Source organism: Rutilus rutilus, assembly GCF_951802725.1.
Source record: "Rutilus rutilus genome assembly, chromosome: 14".
NCBI classification, from domain to species: Eukaryota; Metazoa; Chordata; class Actinopteri; order Cypriniformes; family Leuciscidae; genus Rutilus; species Rutilus rutilus.
The window spans coordinates 24,545,225-24,572,463 of record NC_140219.1 but is presented as its reverse complement, the minus strand read 5'-3'; the positions used below and the strand labels follow the sequence as shown (position 1 = coordinate 24,572,463).

Here is a 27,239-nt window from a genome sequence, read left to right as displayed (position 1 = left end):
ACAGATCCCTCTTCTCGCAGTGGATCGGACACCGATGATCGCGGGATTCACACTCATGCGTTATGTTGCAGATAAAATGGATGTAAGTTCTGCTGCTTTTATATAAAAAATAAATATAATTAACAAGACACCAAAAGTATTTATTTCCATTGTAAAGTCAATCATTTTTACTTTAATTACAGACATGTTTTAATGTATTTTTTATAAATATGATAACAATCACATAACCCATAGAGATCACACTCTCAGAGAGTTTGGGAATATTCACAAATCATTTATACACATAAAACCATGATATCAAAGTTATAAAATCAAACATTTTAAAAGAGAACAATACATCACGGTTGTTTAAACCAATGAGCATTAAGCTCTGTCGTCAGCAAGTAGTTTCCCATCATGCTTTTGATCAGCGCAGTCGTATCGAATCACGACTACTTCAGAGAACCCAGCAGTGACGTAGGTGTACGTTGATTGGTCGATCACACCCGAAACATCAGCCGCCATTTTAAAAAAGAGTGTACATGGCCTATACTGTATATTTACTCCACAAACTAACTCCTCAAACATGGAAAAACAGTGATAGATGGACCTCTCAACCTTTACGCTAAAGAGAAAATCCAATGCAATTTTGAGGGGACCAAGGTAAACATTGGGCATCAGCCACACAGCAAACGCTAATACTTTTTCTTATACTGTCAACTTTGTTTAACAGTTATATAATATAACCATCTAATAACGTATTAGACAGGACTGTTAAACAGATCAAACAAATAAAGACAGCGAATGGGAGTCAAATAAAGACAGCGAATAGGAGTCAAAACAAAAGTCTGCCGCGCCGTCTAAATAAAAGTCCCAACAACAAGCACGGCTTACGTCACTTCATAGTTCCTACTGGCGGTGCGAATGCAACCATGAAAACGGCTATAGGGGAACATTAGTTCTCAGGGAACCACCCTGGTGGCAAGTTCCTAGAACTACCCGGTGCAAAAGCTCCTATTATTATACCATGCATATTTTTACTTTTTTATTTAATGAAGAAACCAAACCAATGTTTTTCAGGAAGTGTTTTCAGCTTGTTTTTTTATTTTTATATATAATATGGTATGGAGTTGCTTCAGTCAATGGTATAAAGCTATACAAAACATAATTCAATCCAAATTGTGATGATCGCAATTACAATTTCAGGGGAATAATCGACAATCACGATTTTTGTCATAATCGTGCAGCTCTATTTATATCACCCCAATATATCGTCATCGATATTGCAACGTGCGAATCAACAAGTCACATTGCAGGATGTGCGACGTCAAGTATAGGGATCGTAGTTGACCTGTACAGACCAGGCACCATGGTTCGAAACGCAAGTGATTCTCGTATTGTTTAAAAAAGTTGAATCATCGTAGAGTGAAAGTTTATCATTTGTACGTGTTTTAGGTCCTATCAGTTTAAACATTACATTTTAAACCAGCTAATTATGCTGTCTTCTGTGTCTATTTGTGCTTGAATGGACATAGTAGTAGTAGGCCTCCTTCGGTCGTTTGACAGTCAGTCTCTGCAGATGTAGTTGGTCGTGGGCGCGTGCCTTCCGCCTGGCTCTCCTCTCTTCTGCTAGTTTCAAGATCTTCTCCTCAGCTGTATTTAGCTGTTTCTTGAGCAGGCACCGCCAGCTGCTACGGTTAGCTGCAGTGTCCTCCCAGATCTCTGTGTTGATGTCCAGGGCTTTCATGTCGCACTTGCAGACATCTTTATATCTGCTGGGGGCGACCTTGGGGACTTTTGCCGGACGCGAGTTCACCATAGAGTAGGGCTGCACGATATTGGAAAAAAATTACATTATTTATATATATTGCGAGCCATCAATCCAGGCTAAAGTCAATAATTACCATTCCATGATAATAATTTCACTAATAAGCAAGCTTCATTACAAGTGACAAAAAGGTCACTTAATATTTTATTCCAAAATTAGAACATATTTCTGTCAGAATTCGGTGAACGTTCTACGCAATGCAACGTGGAGGCACTCTTAACAGATGTTTGTTTGTTCATTAGGCTATAATTCCTCAAAATAAGTAAAAAAAATCTTATTCTCTCTCTCTCTCTCTCTCTGTGTTTCTGTGTCGGCTGCAAAGATGAAGTTGACGATACTGACTCGCAATCTTCACAGTAGTGAACGCGCCAGAGAGAAATGCACATTTCATACGGATTACATTTTTTAAGGTGTGTGAGGTGAGTAGGCTACCTTATACGCCGAATTTTGGTTCATGGATGATAGCTTAAGCTCCAGTTCAGGCGCCGGCGCCTCCGTGTGGTGATTATCTATTGTCTGCTATATTTACTTTTTATTTATTAAATCTAGGAAATTGGATAATGAAACATTGATTAAAATTAAGATACAATTAATACAAAACGAAATTCGCTTTAAAGAAAGGCTTTGTGCTTTCTGTTTGAGGTCTCTGTGAAAGTTTTAAAGCAGTCTTTTAGTGCCGCTTTCAGAGCGGTCGCGTCCGTAATGGAGAACTGTCACGTAACATTGTTTTTTCCTCATAAATGCCAACACGAAAAATAAAAGACAAAAGACTTTTAAAAAAAGACAACCATCCACAACTTTATAACACTCCAGGCAAAGTACCTCTTTTTGGTCAACATCCTCCTTTTTGTAGCCGAAATAGTCCCAAATAGCTGATTTTGACTTTCTTTTTGGTACGAAATCATCTTTTTTTTTTTGCGGCGGATCCTCTTTGTCGCCCATTGCTAGCTATAGGATTGCCAGTGAATGTTGGCTGTGAGCGGTGAGCGGCGGCACAGTGAACCAATCACTGTGCAGGCACGCGGAACGTGCATGTCACTCCAGCATCAAGCCATACAACAAACTCGTGTTTACTGTGTGCTACCCTGGTGCTACCACCCTTCACATCGCATGTTCCGGCGATGTGATTATCGCTCATGCGCACATCGCGATGTCGATGTTAAAACAGAATATCGTTCAGCCCTACCATAGAGGATGTCCTTGGGGATCCGCCCGTCTTCCATACAGCGCACGTGGCCAAGCCAGCGCAGTCCCTTAAAGAATTTTGGGGTAAAATCTAAGCTGCAAATGTTCTTGACAGGTTTTGTGAGATTCCCTCTATTACTGGTTGTGCTGCTGAAGACGAAAATGAAGAGGTGTCCTTTGACATATTGAAATGTTTTAGAGTAGATTTTACATCAAAATGACAATGTAATCTTAGTGTAGTCCTGTAATGTAAATGTCAGTTAGGCGACAGGGAATATTAATGAAAGCACAGGTTTTACCGAGATGACACTTGTGCAAATATCTCTAATATGAGATATTTATGAGCAGACTGCTGCGGAAACACTCGGCTGGCCCTCTGACTTAAATACAAGGAATCTGTACAGACATTCAGCTGTTTCCCTGTTTGTTTGGCCATGATCCTGGATTTAGCTTTTTTTTAATTGGTGAAAGGTATTACTCACTGGACTATTAATGAACTATAATACTTATAATGGTAGGTCTCACAGATGTTAGTTTGTGCATTTGTGTTTAAAAGTGGGGATTGCAAATTGCAATCTAAAATGTTGAAACGTTACAGTTTGTTCCAGAGAGTTGGAAATTAATGCTGTTTTTTTACTGCCGGTCTGATTAAATTATGCATAATGTCTATGTGTAATCAAGACTTCTTAAACAAATCAACTGATATGTGCAATGTTGGGTTTTAGGAATTTATCCCAGCTGTGAGCTGGGATATCACATTACGTCTTCATTTAGAGAAAAGCTAGATATTGCACATTTTTTAAATATGACCGGAATTGGCCTAGTTTTTTTGATGAATGTTTCTTCCCCTTCTAAAGTTTATTTTTTTGTCGCATTTGTCTGTCTTTGCCACTGCTGATTAAAGTGCAAATCTGTAAAAAGAATGAGGAAATTGGAAGTTATGTTGAAAAGATAGAAAAGAAATGGGGTGCATGCCAATGAATGCAGGTGTGCTGGGATGTGTCGTTCCCCTGATGGAAGGTTAAAGGTGAAACACCTTCTTAATAGAGGTAACGGCCATGCAAGAAAATCTGTCTGATGCCTGTGATCTTTCTCTGTTACTGGTTGAATAGCCTTCATCTCTTGCTCTAAGATAGTAAACTTCAGCTCTTTATTACTGGCAAAAAGATTATAGTGGCAATTTAGTTATATGTAACTCATTTCAAATGACAAGCTGTGATGAATTACAAAATAGAAAATAAGGATGTAACTATATTGGCACAATATATTGCAATGCAAAAATGTAACAATATATATTGTGGATAGTTCAGCCAAGAATTAAATTTTTCGATTTAATTGATGGTGCATTCAAGTCCTCCTAAGTTTGTATTTACAAAGTGAGAAGTCGTGTTTATGACGCCAGGTGTGTTCAGGTGACTTTCGTTGGAGTAGGATGGCGGTGTACCTTCTATTAATTAACTAAACAAAAATACAGCAAGGTTTTTAACTCGATAAATTAATTTATGAAGCCACTGTAAACTTTATCGTTGCTTATTATATTGTTACAGTGGCTTCTATTCATACCCTTTTCTGGGACACTTGAAATTCAGCTCAGGAGCATACCGATCCCGCTTATAGATGTTACTACACTTTGAGTGTAATAACCTGTGGCAAATTCAATTGAATGGGTATGATTTGGAAAGGCACATTTCAGTAAACAGCTGAAAATGCATATCGGAGAAAAAACCAAGCCATGAGCTCAAAGGAACTGCCTGTAGAGCTCAGAGACAGGATTGAATCAAGACACCGATCTGGGGAAGACTACGAAAACATTCTGCTGTATTGAAGTACTCCATAATCCTTAATGGAAGAAGTTTGGAACAACCAGGAATCTTCATAGCTCTGCGATGCGTGTCCTCGACTTCACGTGTTACGTTGGAAAGGTCAGACATGGAGGAGAAAGACCAAGCTCAAGCTTCAAGTCCACCCCTGATGTCATGCTAAATTGAACATTTTAATGTTTTTGTTAACTGTTTACCAAAAAAAGTACTATTTTTAACTAATTTGGCTCAAAATATCGTGATTATCAGTATCGTGTATTGAACCAAATCCTGACATGAGTGTTACACCCTTATGTTTTTTCGGCATGAAATGTACTCTACTCTATGCAATAACTCGTATTACTATGCATGATGAGATTTCACTCATGAATGCGTTGGCCAAGCATTTGCATTTGTATGCTTGTGCAGAGAGTGTTTCTGGCCTTAGTTTGAGAGTTATGTCCAAGCAGACCAAAACAATCTAATCAGTGGGTGGAATAATGTGATGAGTTCCTTGGACACATTTCATGCTTGGATGTTGAACACATGTGGTTGGTAGACTTTAAGAAGTATTTCCCCCGCAGACCTGTCCTCTTTTTAAAGCTGTATTTTCCTCCAATGATGATTTCGACATCACTTCCATTACATACAGTGAGTGTCAGAGCCAAGGGATTTCAGTTTTAATCTCATCCATATGAAAGCGGTGCCATGAGAGGTTTTCTTCTTAGTTTGAGATGTGCACTATTTTGAATAATATAAACTGTTGATTTAAATGTTGTTAAAGGACAGCAGGACTCTGCCGAAGTGGGACTTTTTTTCAGTTGTGTCTGCTACTGAGAAGGATATAATAAAAATAACATTTTGGGCTGTTTTATTTGATTATTGTGAGTATTGCTATGCAGTTGGAAGGTTTTTCGATGTCAGATTGAATGTGCAAATATATTCTGGACATCTTTTAGATGATTTGTGTCCATCCTTCAATTTAACCCTCATGTTATGTTGCGGGTCAATTTGAACCATTTCGATTTTTGAGTTGACTGAAATGTTGTTTGACCTGTTTTTTGTTGTTGTTTTTTTCTGACATTTTGTGACTTTTTCTCATTTAAGGTTATGAACGTGCATGCAGAGTTTCAACATGCTGATGTGTTTTGACATATAAACACAATTTCTATTACCGGTACGTTTGTGATGTTCCTAAGTCAATTTGACCACATATTTTAATGGTGTAAGGCAAGACCCAAATTAATAACATTTCTTGGTTATATTTTGTTATGTTGGTTTGTTTCTTACTACCCTGTAAAGGTTAGCATGAGCTTTTCCCCACTTGTTCCAATATGGAAAATTATTTTGTCAGCTACAAATGGTAAAAATTAGCCATCCGTTCTTTTTTCAAGCTGTCTGAAATACTTTTTAACCCATGTAATTTTTCTTGAAATTTTGTGACTTTTTATCATTTAGGGTCATTAACATGCATGCATGTTTTTTTTGTTTTTTTATGTTTGTGGGTCAGTTTGACCAATATAGGCAGCTATTCTGTACAGACCCAAAATATAGGCTATGTTTTTTGTATGTCATGGCTCTTCAACTTTAGTCCTAAAGCGTCAGTGTCTTACTGAGTTTAGCAACTTTTTTAGTTTCAAAGTTATAACTGTTTAACCTGTTAACTGTCAGTGCAACTTTTTGAGCATAGACCTGAAAAGGACATTTTTAATGTGTTAATTCTTCAATAAATCAAAGCACAGAAGCCGTTTCTCAATACCAAGTACGCAAACTTCGGACTTGAGTCCTTGGTAGTTCGGACTTGACAAGTTCGACTCAGAAGAACGAACTCCCGAGGATGGGAGGACGCAAGTCCGATAATTCTGCAAATGGAACAGCGGCGTACTTGATAGCGTCACTCAGCTCGCTCTGGCTACTCCGGTTATCTCTTTATATATATCTAGGCTACAAATAAAACAAAATATGTTATATATAAACCACCACTCTGCCTCTTTTCATTTTCATTTAAAAAAATCTTAAACACAATGGCCACACAAATGTGGTTCAGGCAACGCAATTGATTACGGTATCTTCACTGCATATATGTATAACAACACGAAATATAAAGCACAACCCTGACTCTTTTTGTTTTCATTTAAAAAATATGATAAATAAAAAACATTATAATATTGATCATTAAAACTAACATTTAGCAAAAAGAGACAGGGTTGTGTCATCATATTTTATATATGTAGCCTACATACAGTGCAGAGAATGTATGCAACATGTAGCCTATAATAAATTATTTTATATGTTTTAAATAAAATGACATAACCTTTTTTGTTAAATATCAGTTTTAATGATAAATAATAGCCATTATAAAAGTATAAGTAGCCTAAAAGGTATAAGAAGCTATACAATAATAAAGCAAACGATTCAGTCAAATATATTAGTCAGCTCTCTACAACGTTAAAGTTAAATAGACTAAATATATAAAGCTATGAAACTTCACTTTGCCCTCAGCCAAAACGTTTTGTCAGGGAACAAATGATAGATTAATGAGACAAATAAAATAAATAAATCGCCCATTAGATATACACAAGATGATTTATGTCTCATGTTAAACCACTAGACTAGAGACATCCGAGCCAGCGGCAAATGTCAGAAGCACTAGCCGAGGAAAGGCCGATTGCCTGGATCTCACAACTCCGAAAACGTCAGCTCAAATTTTTAAATAGGCGCTATCTTTATAAATAAACCAAAGATTTGAGCGTTAAACAACTACATTCTCGCCTGAAAAACTCTTAAAACTACATTTCGTGACACAATAACAGCAGTATTTTTAAATTACGCGGGGTTTCTCCTCTTGCTGGTTGGTGTGAGATGCATTCTGGGATACCTGGCTGTCTCAAGTCCGCACAAGTCACCTCTCGATGTATCCTCGGTAAAAGAGGCGGACAAGAGCACATCCGGGGATTTGAACTGGACTTGGCTATATGTGAACTTTGAATTGGAACAGTACTTTGAGAAACGGCTAGAGTTTTGTGTTTTTAAAGGGGACACTTCGCAGATTATTATAGAAGTAAAAAAGTTTACGAAAATGTAGAATATATCAATATTTTCTGCAATATGGACTAGTGTCTGAAATATTATGGATTTGTGTATGTGAAACATTAAAGGGCTATAAGTTGCTTTAAGATTTAAATATGAAGTTTGCATGTTCTGCATGTTTCTGTGTAAATATATATATTTTTTTTTACTGATACACTTACTTAAGCACACATGACACCCGTGGTGTTTTCAGCATGTGTTGTCTCACTATATAACACACAATACAAGCTTCATCTCCAGAGCTGCTCTGAGAGTCACGTCACTGAGTTTTGTGAATTCAATTGATTAGACATGATTTTTTGAGTATTTAAATTGAACTAAACCATTAAAACAGATTCCAGAAATATTAAACGACAACAAAAATTGGAAGGGGGTGAACAGATTATGAGAAAATAAATAAATAAACCATAGATGTTTGTTCAGATCAATTACACTTCAGATCTGTAACAAAATGCAGTTTCCAAGTAATGCGTTTTAATTAAATTTAGCACATTTATTTGTCTTTCTCAGTTCTTATGGGATGCTGTTGAGTTGCTGTGATATTGCATTTTCTTGCTTTCCCTGTTGTTGAAGTGTCTGACGTTAGAAAACATCACACCCTGACCTCAGTGGAACGTGTTTTGAAAGCCTTGGGCCACACTCACTGTCCTTTGCAGAGGCACCGTTCTAATGTGTGAAACAATAGCCCCATTTAGCAGACATTTATTTTCTGTCTCGGCTGCTGTTGTGTTTGTTCATCTTCTAGAAGGGCCGGTAGTGTCTCTCATCACAAAAAGTTTGTTGACCCTCAAGGGCAGATAGAAAACAAGAGAGATGTAGATGGGAATTGATGTCAGCGATCAATAGGGCTATTTGGTCTTCATCTGCCCATCAGAACAAGCTTTGACTTCGATAAACATTCTCTTTGTATTCATATTTTTTTCATATCGGTTTGAAAAACTTTTATTGAAAGGTCCAACGGAATGACTCTTTAAAAAAAAATTGACGTGGTATAACCGCCAAGTAAAAAGTAATATCATATTTTATTTACACTTTTAAATCAGTATTTATTTATTAAATATTGTGAATTATTAAATCATATTAAATCATTAGACAGTTTGAGGAGTCATACCACATGGCATTTTAAACCTTGAACTGAATGAAATGAACTGATATTTTAAGAAATCTATTGATCTTGACACAGTCATGAGGGTCTGCAGGATCGTCTCTGACATCATTTCCTGTTTTATTTTGTTTTACTCTTTTATTATGTTTTACTTTGATTGATGGACAGGATATGCTTTTTTTTTTTCAAATCGTAATGATCATCGACCTACCTAATTTTACCAAAAAAAAAAAAGACAAAAAAAAGTCTATGCCAAACTAAGGGTTCTTTTGAAGTTCTTTTGTCATTCTTTTAATGGGACCTTTTCTTTTATTCTGATATCAGGACAGTTGTATCACCCTGACATATCTGACTTTATCCCCCCCATCATAGAAGGGTTTTATGCAAATCACTGTATGTATGACTTGCATTTTAGATTCATTTTTGAATAAATTACTGAATGCAGGAAAAAAGGAGTGTCATGTCATTGACCCCATATGAGCAATACACTTTCGAATAGTGAAGCTTGCCTTAGCAAGCATTAATAATGATATTTCATAAGTGTCATATTCATTGAATTTCATATTCAATATTTGGACACTGCAGCTCATCAACGCATATATAGGCTGTACTTTTTAATCAGGGATCTCTTTTCCCTCAAGAGTTGTACTTGAGAGCCTGATAATTTATGCATTATATAATAATATCCACAATAATCCTTATCAGGGTCTCCGAGAATCACCTTCTGCCATCTCAAGCGAAAGCTCCACGCTCTAATTGGCCTCCCACTGTTTATTGCAGAGGCGGCGTGATTGAGCATCAGAGCGATGGTTCTCACACTGGTCTTTAAGCCATGACACCGGGAAACCTGAGCGGTCAGGTAGCACCATTATATTCACTTCATGAAATCCATTAGAGTTCATCCTCGTCGAAAATTGAATCGTGCAATTTATCTCGTAGGCAATTCAGGCATCTTTGTAAAGTTTCAGAAGTCGTAAAGTTGTTTTTATCAAGGCGCAATTACACAAGATTTGAAATAATAAGCTTTGTGTGTGTGACATGACAATCTGCATAAATCTCTTCAACAATGCTGAGGTTTTTGCATGCAGCCGTTCTGATTTGTCTGCATTGGCATTGTGGAAATATGCTAATGTGCAGATGAAGATGTTTATCCTGCATTGTGCTTTAATCGGTCCCTCTCGTTTAGCGTCAAGCTTCGGTCTGTTTCAGATCCTCTTAAAGTTGAACATGAGTGGAAAAAATATATATTTTGCATGAAATGGGAGTGAGGAGAGTGAATGTTGTCAATCCCTAGAGAGGTATAAATATAGCAACGTTAAAAGACACTTTCTTTCAAAGCCTGAAGGAGAAGTTCACACAGATGCAACGTATGGGTGCCTTTGCTATTTTTAACAATGTCATTTGAATCACAGGCATATATTAGTGTCTGGGCTAACCGGAGTCAGAGAAACTACAGATTGATTAGGTCGAATAGTCTGGAGTCATTGGACACATTTTAATTGTGTTGAAAGGGAGCTTGTTTTTGCCTGTTAGGTCTTTATATGTAGGCTATATGTATTAGGGGTGTAACGGTTCACAAAATTCACGGTTCGGTTCGGTACGTTTTCGATACAGCAAAAAGAAAGAAATGCCAGAGAATTTGTTCTTTTTTTTTATTATTAAAACTAACATAAAGTATGATTAAAAAAAAAAAAATTTACTTTGAGCAATGATGGAGCTATAATAGACTCTTCTTATGAGCATATAAAACAAAATAGCTCCTTGAAAAAAATGAAATGTAGCCTAATATTGTAGTAGTTATAAACAAAGGTCTATTTTAGTTCAGATTAACATTTGAGGGCATCAATTTTATTCATAATGTCAAAATAAACCAACGTAATGTTACTTGAAATTATAGCCTACTATTCCTGCCAAACGTCCATGGTTGCAGTTAGTGTTACAGTAAATCCATGGTGAATGTTGCAGATCTGTGGACACTGGATAGTTCGTTCATGGCACAATGTTTCTTTCTGGTTTCCACGCGCTGTTTGATCCGTTAATAACGGAGAAATGTGAATGTTTCTCACTAGATCTCGCAGCGATGTTATTACTTAAGTGGCGAATTTAAATGATTTCTTTACTGGATCTCTTAGCGCTGTGTAGTAACAGTGTCGCTTGATCAAGATCGGCTCGCGCTGCACTGGTCCAAACTGATAAACGGTCAGTCAACTACACAATAACGAGTAAGTTAGCTCAGTTTCGTTCTGGCCATTTGATTTTGGGCAATGTTGTGGTCGCGCCAGCGTCTCTTACTTTATGAGCGCGCTTGCCACACGTGACCCGCATACATTTGAAATAACGAAATTTTGGTCGGCAGGAAAAATGGTCCAACCAATGGTTGGGTTTGAAAATGCGTACCGAACACCGAACCGAAAGCCTCGTACCGAACGGTTCAATACGAATACGCGTACCGTTACACCCCTGTATATGTCCTTTAAGTGTATATGTTTCTGCATAACAGATCCTGACTTAGAATCTTTATACTATAAGGTTTCTTAAAAAAAAAAAAAATTTTTTTTTATTATAATAGATAAAGTATTCATCTATTTGTGTCCTCTGCGTAAGTTATGCCTGGCTCACACTACAGGAGCTTTACAATCCTAACCGATTATCAGAGCATTCTGAATGCTATACATGATAAAAAGAAGGCTTCAAATAGACCCCACGATCGGTAGGCCTATCTGTTATCGGTATTGGCCGATACTGCTTCCGGTGATCGGCCCCAAAAACCCTGATCTGAGTTGCACACTTAATGTTTTGTGATAAAACTTACAGAACATCCAATGCTGTGTGCTGGCTAAATGCGCTTACATATGATGGTATTTTTACTAGCAGAGATCCTTTATAAAATGTGAAAAAGGAGTCAAAACAGCACCAGAATGCATTCAATGAATCAAGTGAAATACATTTCTAATGTTACAAAAGATTTCTAGTTCTATTCATCAAAGAATCCTGAAAGTATCAGGGTTTCCACAAAAATATTAAGCAGCGCAACTGTTCTCAACATTGATCAATGGTGTAATAATATTTCACAACATTACTATTTTCAATATATTTTTTGATCAAATGAATATGACATTTTGTCTACCTGAGGCTATACTATAGTTTGAGGCTGATACTAGCATATTATTTGTTCTTGGATGGATTAACAGCGAACGCCTCCAGAGGTTCATAGTGAGAGAGAACCAGAAAAGTTGTCTGCACGTCCAACAAGTTCCCTGCCTTGAGGTTTAAAGATTCCAGTTAGGCACTGTTTATGCGTAATCCCCAAATGCAATAGTTCGAGCTCTGTGGGCTTCTGAGTGTTCAGACAGGTGCTGTTATTACTATTTCTTTTTGAACAAAGCTCACTGATGAGTTAAATGAGTGTTTCTTTTTTCTGCTCTATAATTAATATCCTTGATTGAGTCTTTTTTTGAATCATGAAAACATATCATTGCACTGTAAAATAAGTTTTGTTAGGTTTAAGTCATAACAACACCTGCCCGCAGAGTTCATTTCAGTTCGAAAATTGAATTACCAGCCTGCTCCTAACATGATTGAGGGGCTGTCCAAACTCCCCCACCCATAAACAACAAATATTTCTCATGGACAGTAAATCAATGTGAATATTAGTCACTGAGGGATCCAAACCATTATTTAGGTGATGAATTCTGAATGCAGTGACATGAAGCATCTATGATGACAAACGCCTGGTTTTCCTCTCTTTGCCTGCTCTTTTTACGATCTTGCCATGTGATGTGGATCAAAAAAGAAAGTACTACCACAACTAACCTAATCTTTCAGCTAAGCTTTAAAAGCTTGGCACTCTTCAAAACACCTGGAAAATCAAATCCGGGCGATTATTTGAGAGACAGGAGGATATCTTTAGCCCCTGCAGACAGAACAGCTGGCTTCATTTACACATTCACTGGACTTTTATCACCGATATGTTCATGTGAAATATGAATTTCTTTCTTCTGTTGCACAAAAAAAAATCTATATTTTTGTAAGAATCTTACTACTGTTCACTACTATTAAGCTGAAAAAGAAAAAAAGTATATTTGCAGGTCTTCTGAAGCTTTGTGAAGAACCGACAATTTAACAATTTTAATCGTCCCTGCCAATGACCTGTTGAATGGAACATGAAAAAATAACTAATATATTTTCTACACTGTAAACCCGAATAAGTTAGCAGAACTCAAAAAATTTAAGGCAATCGATTGCCTCAATTTTTTTTAAGTATTGGAATTCAAAGTTTAAGTAAGCAGAACTTAAGATTTTAAGTTTGTACTTAAAAATGTCAAGTTAAGAACAATTAAAATCAGAGTACACCATTTCATACATTTAACTTAAAACCTTCATGTAATCTCAATGTTAACACTTTCATTAGTATTAAAGGTGCATTGCGCAACATTTCATGTTAAAAATACCCGTTTTTCTAACCCATACATGCTTAAACAATTGCCTGATGGGCTGAATGAGCCCTTCTATGATCACTGCGATTGCCTCTATAATCCTGTACAGTAAAATAAATAAGAGGGATTCGGGTCGGAATCGACTGGGCGTGACGTCATGCGCGTTCACGCTCACCTGGCTATGTCTGGCAGGTTTGTGTATTCGCCGCCATTATCCGCATCAGCGAAGACAACTCAAGCGACTTTTGCAAAAGTAGAAGATGGATTCAAAGAGACCGGCTTCTAGTTCATCCCAAACCCCAACGCAAACTCCATGTAACCGCGTGCACAACTCTGGTTGCAGTTTCGCGTGTCGCCAGAAGGGGGCATAGTTCTGCAAAAACTCAGAGACTTGCGCAATGCACCTTTAACTTACAGTTTTAACAAGCTAGTTTGCTAACATACTATTATGTTATCATGCTAACAATAGTATGTTATACAGCACTTGCTGTATGAGTGCAACAATATAAAGATTTTATTTGCTCTCAAATCAAGCCGCATGCACCACTTGTCACCATTATTGTAACTATCCTAAAACCAACATTAACAGAAATTCTTCTAAATTAGCATAACAAAACATTAATCACTACTAAATCTCCCACTTAACATTAATCTTGCACAAAAAAACCCACATTATATTACACTTAATTTTAGCATTTACTTTCCCATTCAAGTGCCATCGGCAAAGCCTGCTGGGAAATAGACATCCCAGCCGTTTCAGTTAAACTTAAGTTTGTTTAAATTAAAATAAATCATTTCATAAAACTCAAAACAATGAAACAGTTCAGTTTACTTAAAATATATCAGTTCTGTGAACTTGAAAGAAAAAGAAAGTGATAAATACAAAAAAAATTAATTTGACTGAACTAATTAGTTTAATTTAAGTTTGTCCTACTCAAACCAATTCATTATTTTGAGAGTTAATATAGCAGCATTTGGGTTGGAACAAGTGACAGTTTTTCCCCTTTAAAAGCGTAAAATTAACAGTTTTCTGCCTGCTGTTTTTGATATCACAGCTAATGCTCAACTCAGCAGGTTAGCCACTTGTGAAAGCTTTGGGACTGTGAACGTTTTGGTGAAACAGCGTCATTATTTTTCTATGAAGTAATTTAAGTCACATGGTATAGGTGACACAAAAATGTGCCCATTACCATGCATGGATGAGCTAAGATGGCAGCATTTAGGTCGCATACTACTAGGAGTGTAGAACAATGTTCATTATTATATAACCAGAAGTGTATCCACCTCAACAGGATGAAGTTGATTGCTCAAATAACATGCTTTGTTTTATTGACCTGCAGTGCTCTGGAATAACCATATTTCTTACTTTATATAAATAGTATGCCACTTATCAAACCCACTCAACTAAACCTCTATTAGTGGCATCAAATTAGATCATCCTTTGATACTCTGCATAAACAGTTATCATTTTCAATTTCAAACATTTCGATTTTCAATCTTCAATCTTGATCAAAGGAAACTAGTCAGTTTAGTGAAAAATGTTTCTAATATATACGCAGATTCTCTTTACTGGTGTCAAATCCATTTGTTTGACATGTTGTGAATGTATTCACCCCTCACCCGTCTGTGTGGATTTATTGGATTTTGGTATTTTCATTTGTGATGCATGCGTGGTGGTCATCCGTAATATCCCCGCACGGCTAGGGCTGTTGTCTCGGAGGGGCCAACTAATAGCGCCTGGGATCAGAGCTGAGGGACGGGGGATTGCAGTGATTTAGAGACGTCTCATTTTGCTCTGCTCTCTACAATGACTCTCTAAACTTTGTGGGATTAAATGGCTTGGGTTAAAAGCCCTGAAAAAGTAATTTAGCTGTTTTCCACAGGCCGTATGCTCTGGGGTCAGGAAGAATGTTCTTGTCATACCATTTTTATTATGGCAGCAGTTTCCTGTATTATTCTAACTGGGCCTGCATACATTGCAGCAGATTTTACTCTTAAGTCTACACACCCCTGGTAAAACAGCTGTTGTTTGTGATGTAAAACACTTAAGTTTAGGGTCCAATTCTCACTATTAACTAGTTGCTTATTAGCATGCATTTTACTAGGATATTGGCTGTGTATTAGTACTTATAAAGCACACATTAATGCCTTATTCTGACCATATTCTACATCCCTTAATCTTACCCTGAACCTACATCCTAAAACAACTACCTTACCAACTATTAATGAGCAGTAATTAGGAGTTTGAGGCAAAAGTCGTAGTTATTAGTGAGAATTGGACCTTCATCTGAAGTGTGACTAAGAAAAAAACAAACTGCATAAGTTTAGTGTAGCCTATATAGTAGCGTTAATCTTGTCAGCAATTATTTTTATTTAGTCTCTGTGTGATTGGTATTATTTATTAGTTTTTTCCACAACAGCTACATTGCCTGGTCTTGTCCAGGGCTCCAGACTAACATTTGCAGTAGCACCAGTGCCACTAAGTTCTACAGATGGTGGCACCAGCACCTGATTTGGTTTTAATCATAAAGTTAATTTAATCATAAAATGACTATTGTTTTGCATTAATAAGTGCAGTTAGTAATAATATTACATGTTTGTTTATTGGAAATTTGACAGTAAAGCACTGAGCTTGAATTGAGATGCTGATGAAATTAACTTTTATTAACAACAGTAACATGCAAAAACCTACTATTAAATGTACCTTTGTTCTTATATTGTATCATACTGAACTGACCGACAGCTTCAATGATTATAAAAGGAGCTCTCTTTACTTGCTTTCTGTGTAATTCAGTCACAATTTGAAGAAAAGTGACTTTGTGAGTCGTGACTTACTACTATTTTCCATATTGTAGGGCGTGGAAATGGCCAAGTCAATAAGTGCTCCTCTGTAGCCAGCTACTGGTTATATTTGTTATTTCAGTTTTTTATTTTATAAAAAAAATTAAACGTTTTGGGTTTTCTGTATATTTAAACATTTACTTTTACAAATCATCACATTAAAAATAATACTAACATTGGATAACATTTAGAGTTTTGAAATGCTGGAAAATGTGTGAAGCACTTGAACGTCCAGGTTGTTGAACCCTCAAATGAATAATGTAAAAACATTTGACTATTTCTGCTGCCACAATACCATGGTTACAGTTAGCGTTGCTACATTAAATCTATGGTGAATGTTGGTGATTTCTGAATTGAAAAGCCTTCTACACACAATGTTTCTCCTGGTTTCCACGTCACGCTGTTTGATCTGATATGGTTTTTAGAAATTAGCCTGTATTTGACAGAAATACCAGAATCGTCAGCAAGCTTGCTATCTAGATAGCATGGTGAATGTTTATATGGTTGTCAATGAATGGGATGCTACATATTTTGGTTTTAATACGTTTTTCACAATAAATAGGCAAGAATAAACCTGGTGTCCTCCATGGTTCCTGTTCTTTCTGACAACAAAGCACTTGAATGCAACGAGCTCATAATCACAACTTCAGAAGTGGAAAGTAGGACATTTCCGATAGCATGTGAAGGCAGCAATTGTCACAATTATCGTTTAATGACCTTATTGTCGTCTCGTCAATGTGTCATCTTGGTCATGTGAAAAAAGCTTGTTGACAATTTTTCGTCATGGTTTTAGTATAACGAAATGAACACTAATTGTTGCTTTACTTGACAGTCAGAATAATCAGTGTATTGTTCTGTTGTGTACTTAAATGAATTTTAAAACGGTATGACTTATTAAACCGCACTTACGTTTTCCTCTTTTCCATCTGCATCAAATGAAGTGTGCTATATAACAGTATGCAATGGTTAACTCCAGTGGCTTTATTAATCCTTTTAGCCCTCTATAAATCAGGCTTGCTGGCCCATTAAAGGTAAATTGAAGGGCTGCGTGAAGCAGTTCCTTGTAAATCAACACCCAGTAATCAAAGTTTAACCTTTAGGTTTGATCCATGACATAAATTAACAGTGATTACATTGTAGCTTGACAGGGGTGTGTGGATAAGATTAGTTACTCTGGTAAGATCTAGCACAATACGAGTATTACCTTAGCATTGTTTCATTAAACTAGTGTCAGTCTGATATTAATGTGAGTGTAATTAGGACTGTTGCTAGATGCTTTTTGGTTGTAAATGATCAATGTGGAAATTTGCGTAGTTGCAGGATTTTCTGTCATAAATTGTTCAGGCCCAATCAATTTTGATTAACAGGCTTGCATAAAAATGAAAATCCTGCAGCCTCTTTAAAATGCACTTAGAAACCATAAGCATGGCCATTATTGCCTTTCTCATTATTTTGGCTGCAATAAATAAATGGCATATGTTAGCAGGCTATAGAACCCCATTACATTACAGCCCTTGGTGCTAATTAATTAGGAGAATTTGTTTGTCAAGTCACAACGGGTGTGCATTTTCTTTCCCCTCCTGGGTTACATATACATAACTTTGGGATTCCTTTGCTCTAGTGCTTATTTTCAAAGGGAAGTAACTTTCCTTTTTTTTTTTTTTTTTTTGCTGCCTCTGGCTGATTATGTAGTATATAAAATGTACCAGCACTGAAGCTCCAGGAAGTTCATCGCAGAGAAACGTGAAGGTAACTCATGAAAGATGAGTGTAATATCCCAGCAGACTCAGAGCCCTGAGTTCCCTGCTTCACACTAATAAATTGTGAATAATTTTTCGTGAAACCGAGCTTGTTCAGCAAGCAGCCTAAAACTCATTTCAAATCTTCGTTTTATAAGTGCCTAGCTCACAAATTTCACAAGTTTCCTTACAAAATTGCATTTCCACCATACCAATTCAAGTGATTAGGGTGTCTGATGCTTGTAATTGTGATTTCTCTGAACTCACACACTCCCCGAGTTTCTGGTCTTAGGGTTTTATCTGTGTAGCATTCAGGACATTCAAATCCTTATGAAAACATTTACCATACTTGAACTGATGTATTTTAAAGGTGCGCTATGTAACTTTGTATGTTGGAGTGGAATAGTTTAGTTCAGTTTTATGGAAGCTTGTTTCCACCACCACCACAAAAAAAAAAAAAATTAAATGATAATTGCGACTTTTTATCTCACAGTTGCGAGGTTACATCTCGCAATTCTGACTTTATTTCTCAGAATTGCGAGATACAAAGTCAGAATTGCGTGAAATAAAGTCGCAATTGCGTGTTATAAAGTCAGAATTGCGAGAAACAAAGTCAGAATTGCGTGAAATAAAGTCGCAATTGCGTGTTATAAAGTCAGAATTGTGAGATATAAACTCGCAATTGCGTGTTATAAAGTCAGAATTGCGAGATATAAAGTCAGAATTGCGAGATATAACGTCAGAATTGCGTGAAATAAAGTCAGAATTGCGATATAAAGTCAGAATTGCGATATAAAGTCAGAATTGCGAGATATAAAGTCAGAATTGCGTGAAATAAAGTCAGAATTGCGTGTTATAAAGTCAGAATTGCGTGAAATAAAGTCAGAATTGCGTGTTATAAAGTCAGAATTGCGAGATATAAACTCGCAATTGCGTGTTATAAAGTCAGAATTGCGAGATATAAACTCGCAATTGCGTGTTATAAAGTCAGAATTGCGAGATATAAAGTCAGAATTGCGAGATATAAAGTCAGAATTGCGTGAAATAAAGTCAGAATTGCGTGTTATAAAGTCAGAATTGCATGAAATAAAGTCAGAATTGCGTGTTATAAAGTCAGAATTGCGAGATATAAACTCGCAATTGCGTTATAAAGTCAGAATTGCGAGATATAAACTCGCAATTGCGTGTTATAAAGTCAGAATTGCGAGATATAAAGTCAGAATTGCGAGATATAAAGTCAGAATTGCGTGAAATAAAGTCAGAATTGCGAGATATAAATTCAGAATTGCGAGATATAAAGTCAGAATTGCGTGAAATAAAGTCAGAATTGCGTGTTATAAAGTCAGAATTGCGAGATATAAACTCGCAATTGCGTGTTATAAAGTCAGAATTGCGAGATATAAACTCGCCATTGCGTGTTATAAAGTCAGAATTGCGAGATATAAAGTCAGAATTGCGAGATATAAAGTCAGAATTGCGTGAAATAAAGTCAGAATTGCGTGTTATAAAGTCAGAATTGCGAAATATAAACTCGCAATTGCGTGTTATAAAGTCAGAATTGCGAGATATAAACTCGCAATTGCGTGTTATAAAGTCAGAATTGCGAGATATAAAGTCAGAATTGCGAGATATAAAGTCAGAATTGCGTGAAATAAAGTCAGAATTGTGAGATATAAAGTCAGAATTGCGAGATATAAAGTCAGAATTGCGTGAAATAAAGTCAGAATTGCGTGTTATAAAGTCAGAATTGCGAGATATAAACTCGCAATTGCGTGTTATAAAGTCAGAATTGCAAGATATAAACTTGCAATTGCGTGTTATAAAGTCAGAATTGCGAGATATAAACTCGCAATTGCGTGTTATAAAGTCAGAATTGCGAGATATAAAGTCAGAATTGCGAGATATAAAGTCAGAATTGCGTGAAATAAAGTCAGAATTGCGAGATATAAAGTCGCAATTGCGTGTTATAAAGTCAGAATTGTGAGATATAAAAACTCGCAATTGCGTGTTATAAAGTCAGAATTGCGAGATATAAAGTCAGAATTGCGTGAAATAAAGTCAGAATTGCGAGATATAAAGTCACACACTCCCCGAGTTTCTGGTCTTAGGGTTTTATCTGTGTAGCATTCAGGACATTCAAATCCTTATGAAAACATTTACCATACTTGAACTGATGTATTTTAAAGGTGCGCTATGTAACTTTGTATGTTGGAGTGGAATAGTTTAGTTCAGTTTTATGGAAGCTTGTTTCCACCACCACAAAAAAAAAAAAATTAAATGATAATTGCGACTTTTTATCTCACAGTTGCGAGTTTACATCTCGCAATTCTGACTTTATTTCTCAGAATTGCGAGATACAAAGTCAGAATTGCGTGAAATAAAGTCGCAATTGCGTGTTATAAAGTCAGAATTGCGAGAAACAAAGTCAGAATTGCGTGAAATAAAGTCGCAATTGCGTGTTATAAAGTCAGAATTGTGAGATATAAACTCGCAATTGCGTGTTATAAAGTCAGAATTGCGAGATATAAAGTCAGAATTGCGAGATATAAAGTCAGAATTGCGAGATATAAAGTCAGAATTGCGTGAAATAAAGTCAGAATTGCGTGTTATAAAGTCAGAATTGCGAGATATAAAGTCAGAATTGCGAGATATAAAGTCAGAATTGCGAGATATAAAGTCAGAATTGCGAGATATAAAGTCAGAATTGCGAGATATAAAGTCAGAATTGCGAGATATAAAGTCAGAATTGCGAGATATAAAGTCAGAATTGCGTGAAATAAAGTCAGAATTGCGAGATATAAAGTCAGAATTGCGAGATATAAAGTCAGAATTGCGTGAAATAAAGTCAGAATTGCGTGTTATAAAGTCAGAATTGCGAGATATAAACTCGCAATTGCGTGTTATAAAGTCAGAATTGCGAGATATAAACTTGCAATTGCGTGTTATAAAGTCAGAATTGCGAGATATAAACTCGCAATTGCGTGTTATAAAGTCAGAATTGCGAGATATAAAGTCAGAATTGCGAGATATAAAGTCAGAATTGCGTGAAATAAAGTCAGAATTGCGAGATATAAAGTCGCAATTGCGTGTTATAAAGTCAGAATTGCGTGAAATAAAGTCAGAATTGCGTGTTATAAAGTCAGAATTGTGAGATATAAAGTCGCAATTGCGTGTTATAAAGTCAGAATTCTGACTTTTTTCTCGCAATTGCGACTTTATTTCACGCAATTCTGACTTTATAACACGCGATTGCGAGTTTATATCTCGCAGTTCTGACATATTTTCTCAGAATTGTGAGATATAAAGTCCAATTCTAAGGGGGAAAAAAAAGACAGACTTTTTTGTTTTGTTTTTTACCTCAGAATAGGTTATCTCACAATTCTGACTTTATAACACGCAATTGCGACTTTATATCATGCAATTCCGACTTTATATCTCCCAATTGCGTATTATAAAGTCAGAATTGCGTGATATAAAGTCGCAATTGCGAGGAAAAAAAGTCCGAATTCTGACTTTATAAGAAGCAATTGCGACTTTATTTCACGCAATTCTGACTTTATAACACGCAATTGCGACTTAATTTCACGCAATTCTGACTTTATATCTCGCAATTCTGACTTTATAACACGCAACTGTGACTTTATTTCACGCAATTCTGACTTTATATCTCAAAATTCTGAGAAATAAAGTCAGAATTGCGAGATGTAAACTCGCAATTGTGAGATAAAAAGTCGCAATTATCTCTTAAAATGTTTTATTCTGTGGCGGAAACAAGCTTCCATACAGTTTAGTTCAATAGTCACAATGAGCGAGAAAGTTAACATGGAGAGCACGCTAAATCTCGAACCACTGGGGAATCTTTTTTTGAAGTTTTTTTTTTCTTTTTCTTTTTTCTTGCCAGATCAGAGGAGAGTCTGCTGGCAAAAAGAGAATACGACAGAGCTTGTAATAAAACGAGAATTAACATTGGATTTGGCTCATAGAGATGGTGAAAACTGAGGGATTAGATGTTGTAAAAGCGATGCAGAGATGGCATGTTTACTACTCAACAGGTGAGTAAGGTATTTTTTGAACCGATATATTGCCTTATGTAGCTCTCTAACAGTTAATCGTAAAACGTTATCTGTTGTGAAGGGTCTGTTCATTATTATTGTTGTTATAGCGCTGTGCTGGAATTTATTTTCAAGGAAGTGCCGTGTTTATTGTCTACAGTAAACTCTTCAGCTAGTCAGTTTGAGATCCTTTCCGTCTAAAACGGTTATATTTCTTAAAAGGTTAGTTCACCCAAAAATGAAAATTCTGTTATCATTTACTCATGCACATGTTGGTCCGAACCTGTAAGACTTTCATTCATCTTTGGAACACATGAAGATTTTTTTTTTTATGAAATCTGATAGCTTTCTGTCCCTCCATTTACAGTCTACATAACTACCACATTGACGCTTCAGAAAGTTCATAAAGAGATCGTAGAACTAAAATCCATATGAATTGAGCGGTTTAGTTCGATTATTTTTCTTTTTTAGAGACATGATCGCTTTATATGCTGAATATATTTAATTTAGGCTTTTAATCACATCAATGATCAGCGATCGTAAACGGAAGCTCAACCTCATTGGTTCTCGCACGTCATGCAAACATACTTTTTTATTTTTATTTTTTTACCACAACTGATGTGTGTTGTTCAATGTTTGGTTCAGTCAGGACTACTTTGAGAATGAAATTGATTGACAATCTTTGGATTTGGCGAGAGGCTCTAAGGTGCTCGAGCTGCCATACAAGACAGCTTGAGATACAGCCTTGAGACACAAATCCCCCAAGCCTTTTAATACCCAAATGTTTCTTAGCATATGTTTACAGAAGGAGATACAATGATTACGTACATAGAGCATCTATACAGAGTCCACTGCTCTATTATGAAGATGCTAGGAGGTGAAGGGGTGGAGGTGGGTGTAAATGTCTGTGCGACAGACTGCGGAGCATTCGTTGAATGAGCTTAAATACTATAGTTGATCAGAGGTGGAGTAGGTTTGGAATGAGGATGAGTAAATGATGACAGTATTTTTTTTAGTTTTGGATGAACAAACCCTTTGAGCCTAATTAGGGATGGCGAAAACTAAAAAAATTCTTGACCGACCACCGAGCCTCATTAGCCGGTTGAAACCGGTTAACCGATTAGTTTAAAATATGCTACGCTATTTGAAATGACAGCCATTTCGAGCCGCGCCTGCAATTTCACAACTCTGTCGCATCTCTCTGCCGCTCTGCCTCCCGCTCACACACACACTGTCGCCCTTCCACTCACGTCACTTTTTTTAAATCACCCACAGCGCGAAACATGAGTCTCGCAAACGCGGCGCTGAGGAACTTGTATGTAATAGGAGGACAAATGGCTCCTTAGTTTCGAAATGGTTTGGGTACAAGGTGATCGCGTTGAAAATAAAGGCGTTTGTCTAGCGTTAGAAGCTCATTTGAAACATTGCCGCGGCTCATTTAAGAAAATGACAGCTCCGAAGAGACGCCGCTTTAGTTTGAGGTAGTGCTAACAATAATAAAGAAAGATGATGATCATCATCACCTTACATCATAGATGATGTGCTACTACTGTATTTAAGCACTGTATCACACAATTTGCAACTTACATCTGTGTCATTCTTTTTGGTGAATTGGTCCCACACACTACTTTTCTTTGCACGCTTCATCCTGTCGTCTGCCCTGGCTCGAACCTTGAGTGTTTTAGCCTGTAGCCTTTACTTTTCACAAACCTTGTGAGCGGGCGAACCCAAACGCTGTGACCTCGCGCCAAATGTTTTTATTGGTTTATTAAAGCGGGGCTCAGTAGTTTCGGGATTTCTTCGCTGTATTTTCGCTTTTTGCTCGCAGGTTTCTCTCTAGAGCTCCCCCCACAGCTTCGGAATAGATATTTGACAACACTGTTGTAAAAACTCGTTGGTGATTCTCGGACACCAGAGGCTAGTAGATCAACGACATCAAAGCAGATGGGACATTCTTTAAAACGTCTTCTTCATTCAGGTTCGAACAGCGTGAGGGAGCGCAATAATGACGGCATTTTAGCAGATTTCTTTTGGCCGTAAAGCAATTGTTTACATCGCGAGACCTGATATCACGCGATACTTCCTGACGCGGCGGCCGGCGGCTCGCCGGCTCAAAGTTGCAAGTGCGGATTTTCCGCTCACGGGCACCAGGGGGGTGCGAAACGACCACCATTCAACCCGAAATAAGTAATATAACCATTCCAATGACTCCGAAGCTGTTCAGTTAAGGTAAAAAAGTTACTTAGTTCACCTTTAAGTACATACAGGCCAGTTATGAAAACCTGAGTGTGAGGGATTTGTTCACTTCACACAAAAAGATCTTGGAATGAGATGGCTAACTGTAGTAGCGTTTAGTCCACTGTCTATAATAGCCTAATTTAGAGATCACTTTTTTTTTTTTTTTTTTTACCGACTACCGACAACTTTGATCGGTTAACGTTGATACGGTCAACCATCGGTCAAACGGTCATCGGTTAACATCCCTAAGCCTAATAGTGAATGTTTTTGAGAAGTAGAATAACTATATTCATCCTCACAGTCACGCAGAGCCAAAGCACAACCAAAACAATGTTCTCTCACAAAAAATGCATGCAGTTTTGTTTTTAAACGGCTAGAGGGCCAAAAGTTGCATACTGTACCTTTAATTACACTCAGTTCACTCGCACACAAGTTATCTTGAGTGATTGGGAGATAAAGGTGTTGTCAGATTGACACACGTTCAGATGCTTGAATGAGTCATTTTATTAAAGGAATATTATTCAACATTATACAACATTTAATGAAGTGCACTTCATACAGAAATCTGCTAAAGTTTTTTATTTATTAACAATGTTATGTGTTGATGGTGTATTTAGATTTTAAGTATTTCTTAATGTATCAAGACCAAACAATTCTAGTGTGTGTTGGGTTTCCCTATTCTCACTTGAATAAAATATTAATTGTAATCAAAACAGAATAATTGATGTGTCTTTGGCACATACATTACTTGAAACAGATTACTTGAAATGTAGAAAAAGTTCAGAATATTAAATTTTTTATTCTTTTAACTTGAGATGACACAATGCAATTATAAATCACTTAGTCTGGTAGAATGTTTAAAATGTTTTCTTATGAATTAATAAGTAATTTAATATTTCAATTTGCTAATATTTGCAATGATCTTTAACTTTTAAAAACATGGAGTTAGTTCAACTGTGTGCTGTGATATTTAAAATGTTACCACTCTGACAAACCTACAGTGTGAATAACCAACTAAAGGATTGCGTACAATATTAAATGAATCCAGCGTCCAAAGGGTTGAGAGAAGTGATAGTAAATTGCTTCTTGCTATATAAGTCATTCGTAATGTTGAATAGTGTGTGGGCTTTTCAGGAAGCCCCTGTCCTCTATTTGAGTTTATTTCTTTCACACACTTATGCAGAGTACAATTCACAGAACAATTATTCCTGTTGCCAACAGATATAACACACACACACACACACACACACACACACACACACACACACACACACACACACACACACACACACACACACACACACACACACACACACACACACACACACACACACACACACACACACACACACACACACACACACACACACACACACACACACACACACACACACACACACAGATTACTATAATGCTCATCAGGCTGGTGTGAAGGCAATTTCTTAGCTTTGCTCCCTCTGATTATAAAAAAGGCTCCTTTGTAGTTATATAGGCCAGTGTTGTGGGTTTGTATGTTATAATGCAGGCGGCACATTCATTATGGTCTACTTTCACCTCTATTTTGTGTTGTGGCCGATTGAAGTTGAGGAATACAATTCTTTTTCAGGCATGCAAATTGCTGATTAAAACCACATTATAAGGAAATGCACAGAGACATAAATTATTTGCCTATTATCGGCTATATCTATTAAATGTAGCCATTATTAATGTTTTTTTAAAAAGATCACAGATGCTGTGCAAATGAGCCCTAATGTCTATGAAAGTTTAGAGGTATTGCTCATTTGTGTTATGTCGTAAATTAGAAGCAAATTAAAGTAGCAGTCTCACGATCCAAATAAATTCATCACTCATCTGTTGATAATCGATGCACTGTGCTGTACAATCCCTCATTCTGACCACATTTCATTGCTGTATGTGTCAGGGTTTCTGGCAGGTCATTTATATAAAAGTTGTCAATGACAAGTAATGCTACTTTTTTGTTATTAACACAAAAAATGTTTCTGTCGAACAGAACAAGCAGTTTAATTGCATGCTGTCAGTGTTGACCAGCCTCCAGTTTCCTCTCAGGCTAAAAATGAATTGTTCTAAGAGTTACTCAAGAAAGTTGGCTATTGAATAACCTCAAGTCTTATTACCTAAAGCACAATAGAAGAGCATTTCAGATTTTCTTTCAGAAACCTAGTGAACGATAAAATGCTTGGAAAAACTTTCCCTAGCAATATCAGTCCAGGAAATATCATAGAAGTTTGCATAGCAGTGCATCAAAAACACATTATGAATTGCATAGTAACACCCTGGTAACCACCCAGAATAGATTGGCATCGTGGTGATGAGTTGAGAAACACCACTAACGTTTTTCTCCGATTCGTAAGTTTCTGGTTTTATATTTGGGACACCAAGTTACCTGAGCTGTCCCGGCGGCACCACCCTGGTTTAATCAATAATCGACTTGCTCCATTTGTCCCAGATGTTTTGGTCAGTTTCCACTAGACTGTGTTTGATTGCTTTTTCATTGCAGGCCGCATCCAAGAGGATTACAATTAAACTTGTCAGTCAGGAGCCTAACAGCTTTGTTTACTGAGATTAACATTAGCCCTCTGTCTGAGCCAGGGTTAGACCAACCATTCCGAAACTGTGCTTGTGGGTGTCATGGAGGCTTAAATGGCATTAAGCAGGGTATCAGGCCAAAAGCTAGAGGGAGAGAAACGAACCTGACAAGTGCCCAAGTGTAAGGTATTAGTAACATGCTCTGAATAGTTCTCTCTTTTACACAAGCAGACGACCCCGCATACTTGAAACAGTTGTTGCTCTTATGACTCACATTGACATGCAGCGCTTGACAAGCTGGGTTGCTAGGAGAATGGCTGCAGTGTGCTTCCTCAACATGCTCATTGATTTGTCTAAGAGGAAATGCTCTTATATTTAGATGATTTTGGAATGTAAAGAA

At 36.8% G+C, this 27,239-nt stretch overlaps 1 protein-coding gene across 5 annotated transcripts in view; it reads left to right on the top strand.

The window, feature by feature from the left end:
- Positions 1 to 27,239, top strand: part of enox2 (ecto-NOX disulfide-thiol exchanger 2) — a 260,770-nt gene that overhangs the window by 12,361 nt on the left and 221,170 nt on the right. For 2 of the 5 annotated variants that reach the window (XM_084429438.1, XM_084429437.1), the window contains exon 1: positions 21,916 to 22,054. The exons of 2 other annotated variants lie outside the window; for them this stretch is intronic. In XM_084429438.1, the coding sequence (XP_084285564.1) occupies positions 22,037 to 22,054 (18 nt within the window). In that variant the 5' untranslated portion in view covers positions 21,916 to 22,036. Of the gene's footprint in view, positions 1 to 21,915; positions 22,055 to 27,239 lie in introns of those variants that run through there. One more of the 5 variants, XM_084429440.1, reaches the window with a different exon arrangement.